At 40.4% G+C, this 10,047-nt stretch overlaps 1 protein-coding gene across 1 annotated transcript in view; it reads right to left on the bottom strand.

Moving 5' to 3' along the window:
* Window positions 1–1,525, bottom strand: part of LOC101663557 (UPF0472 protein C16orf72) — a 2,880-nt gene extending 1,355 nt beyond the window's left edge. The window contains exon 1 of the mRNA XM_013007410.2: window positions 1,463–1,525. Within this exon, the coding sequence (XP_012862864.1) occupies window positions 1,463–1,525 (63 nt within the window). The remainder of the gene's footprint in view (window positions 1–1,462) is intronic.
* Between the last annotated feature and the right edge of the window lie 8,522 nt (window positions 1,526–10,047).

Genomic DNA, 10,047 nt, shown 5'->3' on the forward strand with positions numbered 1-10,047 from the left:
GCCGCCCGGCTGCCTGGTGGCCCCGCCCTGCCCCGCTGGCCGCCACCCGCCCTCGGGCCCTTCCCCCAGCTGCCGCGGGGCCCTCTCTTCACACATTTTGGGTGCTTGTCCATCTCCTCCAATGAGCAGAGCAAATTTGGCATCCCTGGTTGCCAGAGAGGATTGTGGGGCACCGGCTCCGGTGCCGATCACATCCCATGCCAGGCCCCCCCGACGAGCGGGACAGGTGGAGGGAGAGAGGCCCCATAACCAGGATTCGGGATTCGAAGCGCGCCTAAGCATGCTTTTGCCCAGAGAGGGGGCGGGTCTCATAATAGGCAAAGCTTTTCCCCCTCCCCAGCCTCAGTTTCCTCCAAGTGTTCCCTGAGGCAGGCAGATGAGGTTTCCGGTAAGCCCTTCCAGTATGGAGTTGACTCCCATTTCCCTGCTGTCAGGGCCAGGCATCTCCAATTTCTGAGAGGAGGGGTGGGGGGCTGCAGAATTGGCATGGATCCGTTTCCACCCCACCCCACCACCACCCTGATTCACTAAAGTGGGGTTTGCGTAGTGGTGGCTGGTTTTCTCATTCAAAAACACAAGAGTGGAGGGTTGGCTGTGTGGTCGACCTTCAATGAAAGAAAAGCCCAAGAGGAAGAAGGGAAAGAGGGGAAGGATCACCCAAACAAGGAAGATCTTACTCTGGTGGGAAATGTTCCCCCTTTTGGGGGTGAGACAGAAGCTTATCTCGTTTCCAACCCCTTAAAATCGCAGCTAGATGACATGTAATGATGTAAAAATATATGAAACTGGTATACGATACATATATCTTTTCCTTGGGTTCAATACCAGCCTCCTGGTAATGAGCTCATCCTTTTCAGCGCAAACACTCCCCAAACAGACTGTATTAAAAGCGAAGAAAAATGATCACTTAGCTAAGAATAACATAAAAACATGGGAGAAAGGAACATCCAGTGATCTTTGAAATGCAAGGTGTGTGGGGGGGAGTTCGATTTTCACAATTTTTGTGGTAAAAGATTTGCTTGAGTCTCCAGAGACCTTCTCGAAGATAAAGGGAGCTAATTTTCTAGGAAAATGTTTAATAATTCGCAAGGATGAAAATGAAGCCATGCAATTACCTAATCAGTTCTCTTTGCCATCGTCCTTAAAAGAGATACAAGATGCTAAGTTAAATTTAAAAGCGATGAAGGAGAAGCAGGAGAAGAAGGGGATTGTGTCCTTTCTCTGCAAACCAGGCTTTTTCATGATTCATTAAACCCTTTTTCCATATGTGTAATTGAACTCTTCTCATTTGCATAAAGGAGGGATGAGGCAAAAGCCCTAAAATGAGCCGGAAAGGAGAGAGATGTTTCTGATTCTTCCGTGTTAACAAAAAATAGTGTAGGAGAAAACTCCAAGAAGGCAAAGTGCAACACACACTTGGCAATACAACACACACACACACACACACACAGCTCTGAAGTACTGCCTGGCCCGAGAGTGCAGATTTGGCAATGCTTTCATGGTTGCCCTGCACACCGGCCCTCATGGTTATCAGAGGCACATGTTTTTATTTTATTTTCTCTAATTAAAAAGATTGGACTGCAAGGACTGACAGTAGGACACCATATCCTACTTTCCCTCCTCATTGTTGATTGGGTTAAAAAACAAGAAGAAAGACGGCACTGTTTTTAAAGAGCACAACCCTCGGCTTGAGCTTGAGTTGTCTGGCTGGGATCCTCCATTCAGTTGGTTTCAGCACCTGATTAATTAGTTAATTAGTACTTAGAGCTGACTAGCCCCGGTCGGCAATTTTCATGCCCTGCATGGTGAAATGTTGAATCCAGCATTGAAATATCTGTGTCGTACACCCTAATTATTATCACCCCACTACTTTTTAAACCATTGCACCAAATTATTATTATAGACAGAGCCAGACAACTGTGTAGGAATATGTCCTTTCTGAGAAATAATGGTAGACTGAATCAATATTATTCACTGTTGCCCTTAACACATTTAAATAAAACAATTGGACGGTGGAAAGTCTAATTCAATTAGCCTCGAACTCCATTCGCTGAGAAAATGATAGTATAAGGGAGAAATATTAGGGGGAAAAAGTCACATCAAAAATGTTTACATCTTAACCATTTCTCAGATAGCAAAGAGTGCATCTCCAAGAGATCCTATCAGAGACTAGGTTTAGTCCCATATCAGTAAGCTTAAGATGTTAAAAGTAATAAAGAATGGAAAATCAAAGCAAAACTCCAATTTTTTTTAAAGCCAAAGACAAGCTTAGTTTGCTAGCTCTCTGGAAATGATGCTTTGTGGAGGGTCTTTGGTGTTTTTTAACATTTGGCATGATTTAGGAATGAGTTTTCTATGGGGAAAAAAATCCTTGGCTGCTGCCTCATTCTTCTATAAATTTGATGTCGTGGCTAAGGTTAAATACCCACTTGGGGAAAAGATGGTTGTAGAAAATAAGTCAGACGCAAAGTTAGTGCTGTCTCGTTCTTGGCATTTTTTTCAATGTGCCTTGTAGGCAAAGGACCCTGGCGTGTCACTGATTTCCAATATTATTGGTAGTAATTTTCACCTTATAGACAGTAGTGGATTGCCTGTGATTGTAAGAGCTAAATGTTACATAAAACTGGATACACAACCACAGACCAGTAAATGGTTCGGACTGAAAGCAAAAGTAAACACCAACCTTAGGAAATGAAAGAAGTTAAAAGATAAGTGTTAAGGGCCTTATTCTTTTGGGAGAATCAAACAAGATTTAGTAGCTTTCCACTTAATTTAAGTGAAAAGAATCACTACCTTACATATTGCAGTGATAATGTAATGGGGAAAGAAAACAAAAAAGTCTTTGTACAAATGACACCTCCTATAGTTGTTGTGAAGAAACTTTTCCCCTTGGTATCTGCTAACAAATTCTAATTAATGCTGCACATTCCTTTACTGAAATCATTTAATGCGTAACAAGGGGGGGGGGGAGAAATGCTGAATGCTCGTGATTGCCCTGTTAGAATTATGGGAGTGAAAGCCTGGGGCCCCAAACTTACTGTCTATTAAAGCCAAGCTTTGAAAAAGAAATGCAACCTACAAAAGCTGTCAATCTCCCTTGCCCCTAAAGCCTGGGTTCACATGGATTCAAGTGACAGCCCTCCTCCCCCCTGCACAATACATCAATCTGTCTCTCCCACAAGCACCCACAGCCCATTGTGCTGGCCGCAGGTGCCTATTATGGCACCCATGGCTGCCTCCCACAGCTCCGCCCCTGAGAAACAGGAACTGCAGACAATGGAGCCCTGTGGGAAGACAGAGGTGGGTGTTAGGAGGGATCACAGACAGATGGTAAAGGGTAGTAAGGTAGTTTCAAAACAAATGTCAAACATTCAAAATTATTGCGTTCGTGCTCCCCCGCCCCAATTGCCTATGCCTCTTCCATCACCATCTGCCAGAAATTCTCAAACCACTTACCTGTGATGGTGAATATTTGCTCCCCTCTTGAGGGGGTAATGGAAGGGATGACCTTCACTATTGCTACTCCTGCTATTTAACCTCTAGGTTTCTCAAGGTCACAGACCAAGGCATTTTCCTTGTACCAGTAAACAGATGGAGGGTGGGGTATAGGGTATATTTCTAGTCTATATTGTGATGGGGAGGGGTTCAGTTTTGTTTGTGTTTTGACTGGATTTGTGATTTCCTTCGAGGATTGGTTCGGGGCTTCTTTGGTGGGCAAGGATCGGAAGAAGAAGAAAAAACCCCGAGTTAGTTGGAGTAATATACTTTTGAAAGCAGAATAAAGTAAGACTTCTGACTAATGCCATGACAAGCAGGTGAAGCTTCTTCCACTGTTGCTTTGCCACTCAGGAGTCACGAAAAGGGAAACAAGGTGGATATACGAATAACCACTCTTCCCAAACATGTCAACAAAAATAAGCAAAATTGCAAAAGCCTACTAATTATGCGACCCATCAGTTCTGTGATCAGAGAAGGTACATTTTTTTAAAATATGGTTTTCAACTGCGTCATTTGTAGTGTTTTTCTCTTCTTGGTTCTGAATTAATTACGAAGCAATAAAATGGAAACATCCAAAGATACGTCAAAGGAACCTGGGTTCGTGCACATCTGTTGGTTTCCTAGCTTTTGCCCACACGTGGCCATCTCGATTGAAGATCTATCTCCATTTGCAAGCTAGTTTGTCACAGGCTAAAACCAAACAAACAATCATTTCACCATTGCTCCTACTACCTATCTATCACAAACAAAAAGTGACCAAGAAAATGCTGGCGCAACTGTAAGTCCTGGGCAAGACAACTGGTGACTTGTTGGGATGGGGCTCCCCTTGAATAATGCCAGGGAAGTAAAAGCAGCCCTTTTTTCCTGAAACAAACAAGAGGGCCTTGGTTTGCTGTCAAACCCCACAAACTAGGATTTAACAAGGCACTGTCAGCGATCCAAGGAAAGCTCTTGCCAAGGGAGCGCTTAATTAGCAGAGTTGGTGTGAATTTTTAAATCACACAAGAGAAACAACCAAGAAAATATGAAAGCATACGGTAGGTTAGCATGGCACAAAATTCACTCTTCCGTTATGCCTGCATGTGGATGTATGTGTGTGTGGTGACTTTGCACATTTCATTAGCAATTTACATTTGGATTCGGAGTGTTATTCTTGTTGCGTGTTTCTTTGGCTTTCATCTTGTGTGTCCTTTAAGAAATTTGCATGTGTTTTATTTCCTGATCACGGTTATACATGTATACATGTTCATGTATACATATCTGAATGCTAATCTACACACACTACTTTTGTTTTTCAATTGACAGATTTTGGAGATCGGTCCATAGCAGAGCATTCAGAGCTATGAGGGCATACTTCATACATGTGAATAGCTTTGAATCATATTTGGTATTTGTAAAATAATAATAATGACTTTTATGGTGATTTGAGTGAAAGTTTATAGAGTACAGTAGAACCCGCTACTCAGTACACAACACAATTGGATTTTGATGCGAAATGTCAAGAAAATTTTACATAGGAGCACATGATTCTTATAAACAAAAGCAGTTCATGTGTTACAAAAGTAACTCTGTGTTAGTTAGCATTGTTAGTACGCATTGTTTAAACCTTTTTCGGCTGTGTTCCAAGCATTTTGCTATAATTTTCTTAGATGTTGTGGCTTTTTCCAGTGTTTTGAGATTTAAAAACATGGGTCCTAAGAAAGTTCTTTGAAAAGAATCATGATAAGGAACTGGTTAACCGTCTTATCAATATTGTTGATGATAATTCAGTAAACCATTTTAGAAAACAGTTAAGGAAACTCCAACAGCAGACCACATTAGACATATTTTTAAAGAGAAAGCCGGCCAGGTCCTAGTGAAAAAAAGCAAAGAAGGGAAAAAAAACTCCTGAAAAGCCGCTACCAGTTGATTTGATGGAAGGGGATTCCCCTTCCAAACAATGACTCTCTCTCCACACCTCCCCTCCACATCAGTGTCCACAGATCCAGATCCGCATCATTCTCAAGGTATGGGCCATACTGTAGTTGTTAAGAACTTTTTTTAATGTTGTATTTCTTATTTAAATTATATTATTTAACTCTGAACTTACTGACTTTGAAATTTCTGTCTCATGTTTTGTATAAAAAGGCAAGGTCGGGGTAAAAATGTGGTGGTAGAAAATGGGTTAATCCATTTTCAGTCATTTCTTAGGGGGAAAATTGATTTAGAACTGGACTGCATCGCATCTGGATGCTCCTTCTAGAACAGATTAGCGTTGAGGTCCACAGTTCTCCTGTAAATTGGTTTCCTGTTAAACAGTTCATACGCCATTTGTTCCATGGCATTGATCGCAGGTATTTGTAGCATTGATTGCCGGTATTTGTACAATTGAAGACTAGATATGATAATAGAAAAATATAGTACTCAAATATTCAGCAACAAATTGCACAAGCCATTTGCAGGTTACCCCTAGTTTTACAAACAGCCATCACTCAGTTGCAAATGCTCCAAGTGAGTGCAGTGAACTCCCATTTATCTGCTTTAGTGGGAGCCAGGGAAAATATGGAGAAAGATCACTTAAAGATAAGGCCTTTAATGCTTATGTAGGAACACTTGTAAACTATTGTTAGTTAAATCTGTCAACTGCTTCTATGGAGCAAGCCAGAGAAAATATGGAGGAGAAAGATAGCCTAAAGATAAGGTTTCTGATGCTTATGTGGGCAAACTTGTAAGCTACTTTTATGCTTATGTGGGGATACTTGTAGAATGTCAACTGCTTCTATGACATCCAAGTCATTCAGAATTGACAGGAAATCCCTAAGGCTTCCCACTTGATTCATTGTTCTGGTCCCTCACAAGAATAACTGGCGCTTTGATTGAACTGATTACAAGATGCCAGATTTGAGTTGCAGAATCACAATCCTTTTATCTGACTCCAATGCCACCTCCTCTTTTACTTCCAGATGTTTTCCAGGGAGAAGTTGAATCTATTCATTTCTAAATTAATATACTCGTCCCTTGGTGAAAAGCCAAGATTTTACTGTCAGACACAGCCGAAATCTAATCCCAGTTCTGGCACTTGAAAGTGGCGTGGTGGAACCAGTGTTGAGCCTCAATGTTCTCATCTCTAAAGTGGGGACTCCTGGGTAAAGCTGCCTTGTTGTGCAAAAACAAATGGCTGTCCAGTTTAGTATAATGCCTGACAACTGCACTTCCAGTCACCTGAGCCTTGCATATAAATAACGGAGCATACAGTGAGCACATCTAGCTGATGATAAATGTACTTTTCCCCCCTTTCTCGCTCCCCCTCCCCCAAATCGTGAAATCCAGTCATGTTCATGAATCCATTTAAACGTGGAAAAAAATATTAAAAAAGCAAATAGTTTGCAATTTTGAAAGTACTTATAACAGGGTGTATCTGTTCATTTCTGAACATTCTGTACAGTGACCCTTGTTTCTGTAGTTTAATTAAAACCTTTTCTTCTTGTTAGCTTTAAGATAGATAGATAGATAGATAGATAACAATATTAGTTCCTCATAGGTTTGTTTTGAAGGTGGAATGAGAGCATGTAGTCACCCTGACCAAAATGTCTAGAACATAGTAAATCCTCAATAAGCACTACCTCTGGTTACTCTTATTAATAAAAATAACAGTGATAAGACTCTAAGGATTAGCTAGACGGGCAGCAAAATCACGTAGAGGCACTTCTGAAAAGCACAAAATGCGCAAGCCATATCATGTGAGAAATTCCTAAGGACTAGATATGCAGTGGAGGCCTGGGAGTCTATAACTTTTTTCATTTTAAGTGATTAATTAATTAATAACTTTAATTCTCATGGGTCATGAGCCAGGGAATATTTTCAAAAGAAAACTTTCTGATATTGCATCAGTTTAAGTTGAGAAAAGATGGTGATGTTTACAAAAGCTATAGTAACTTGCAATACTCTTGCTCTAAGAAGATTACATGCTAGGCTTCCTACCACAGAGTAGGTCTGACAGCTGTTTATTAGGTTGGCACCTAGTATGCTTTAAATGAATACGTTTCTTTGCTGTTGGAGTTGCGTGGCAAGCAATTTAATATATTATGGGAAAATTGTTGATAAAATTTAAAAACTCAAAGTTAAAAACAGCTTAACTGTTGCTATCATACATAATTATTTATAGTGCTTTACGATCTTGCCAGGTATCTTTTTCAAATACAATAGTTAAAACATTATAGAGAAAGTGGAGGATGCATTGAACCACCATTCCCACCTCCCCAGATAAAACAGCTATTGGGAATGTGCTATATAATTCAAGATCCTATCACTGAAGACAAATGGGTGCATAAGCAAATGTGGTGAAGAAAGCTGATGGTGCCCGGCTATCAAAAAGTATAGCATCTGGGGTCTTAAAGGCTTGAAGGTAATCAAGCGGCCGTCAAGCTCAGAAGCAACAAAGCCCACATGGAAGAAGCACACCAGCCTATGCAACCACGAGGTGTCGAAGGGATCAGGTGTAAGGCATCATCAGAACAAAAAATCTTACCATTGTGAATGATGGGGGGAGTGTGGAGTGGAGATCCAAAGCCCATTAGTAGGCCACTGGAGATCCCCTTGCAGAGGGGTCTCAGGGAGGAGATGAGCCAGTCAGGGTGTGATGTAACAATGATGACAAATACAACCTTCCTCTAGTTCCTAAAGGTTTCCTCCCCGCTCCCACCACCATGACTCGAATTCTATCTTGCAAGACTGGCTGGACCAGAGGAGGTACACTGGTACAGATGGGAACTGAAAATACAGGGAATCCAGGACGGATGAGCCCTATAGGACCAGTGGTGTGAGTGGCAAAACAGGGAGGGTAAAGGGAGAATGGGTAGGAAAGAGGGAACCGATTACATGGAACTGTGTGTGACCTCCTCCCTGGGGGACAGACAACCGAAAAGTGGATGAAGGGAGAAGTCGGACAGGGCAAGATATGACAAAATACCCATTTATAAACTATCAAGGGCTCATGCGGGAGGGGGGACGGGGAGGGAGGGGAAAAATGAGGACCTAATGTCGGGGGTTTAAATGGAGAGAAAATGTTTTGAGAAACGATGTACAAATGTGCTTTACACAATTGATGTGTGTATGGATTGGGATAACAGTTGTATGAGCCCCTAATAAAATGTTAAAAAAGAAAAAAAAAAAAAAAAAAAGAATACGTAAAAAAAATAAAAATAAATAAATAAAATAATAAAATAATAATAATAATAATAATTCAAGATCCTCTCCCTAACCCATTTAGGTTGCGAGTCAAGATTATGAGAGCCTAATTTGCAAATATATCTCTTTCTAGCTTCTTTACAATTTGTGTACAATAGGTGGACTTAGGTGTTTTGGGTGTTTTTGTGGGAGGGGTTGTCTGATTGTTTTTGATAGTACCTGTTTTTGAAGGATCTCTAAGACTGACCCATTAAACTATATAGCCTGGTGACCTGTTTGGAATAATGAAGGGAACGTTTGAATACCGACTTAATGTTTTTCATCATTATAGGATAGTTTGGGCTTTCTATTTCTTGTTCAGTCAGTTCTGGCAATGTATGATATTACTAGAACCTTGTGCATGTATTTTTTTAAGTTTACTAGTGTTACGTGGATTGAGCCTCTGAGGAGTCGCCTCTGACCATAGACTAGGGCTAGGAATCACCTTGTTATCGTGCAGAGTTCAGTGGAGAGTGGATTGTTGCAGAAACAGCTGAGTTAAAACCTAGCACCTTATCATTTGCTCTACCTTTGGACCCATTTTAAATTTTTTCTAGTTTTTAATGTTTCCTACTTTGTTTCTTATTGAGATTTTTCTCTGGTTTATTGAGCTTTGTATGTTTTCCTGCATATGAAATCCAGAATAGATAAATCTATAGACAGTAACTGGAGTAATGGCTTATTGGGGATATGGCAGGGGAGGTTGGGAGGGAAATAGAGAACTAATAACAATGAGTACAAGAAAGAAGAAAATGTTCTATCATTAAGTATAATGATGATTTCACAACTCTTTTTAATATGACTGAACTATTAACATGTATGATATGTTAATTATATGTCAATAAAATATTTTTAAAAATTTTACTAGTATTTTTGTTGTATTCCTCATTTATCTCTTATCTATTGTTAGGCTTCTCCTTTTTCAAACTTTTTATGATAAAGTGTGTACACAAATAAGATTAGAATATTTAATTTTTAAAAGCAATCCCAAACTGACATACTAAACTGATCAAGAAGGCAATAGGTCATAATTAAAACAGATGACTCAGTGATAATTATCCTGAAAAAGCCCATAGTAAAACTGAACATTTAAGAAACCAGAACTTCATATTTATATATGCCTTTAGTTAATAATAAAAATGAAAGACAATTAGGAACTTTAAGAAAAGTGAAAAACCTGGTACAGATGGGAACTGGAAATACAGGGAATCAAGGGTGGATGAGCCCTACAGGACCAGTGGTGTGAGTGGTGATGCAGGGAGGGTGGAGGGAGAGTGGATGGGACAGAAGGAACCGAATACAAGGAACTATATGTGACCTCCTCCCTGGGGGACGGACAACCGA

The sequence above is a fragment of the Echinops telfairi genome, unplaced genomic scaffold (assembly GCF_000313985.2).
Source record: "Echinops telfairi isolate 266 unplaced genomic scaffold, ASM31398v2 ScPeMD7_20;HRSCAF=75, whole genome shotgun sequence".
Lineage (NCBI taxonomy): Eukaryota > Metazoa > Chordata > Mammalia > Afrosoricida > Tenrecidae > Echinops > Echinops telfairi.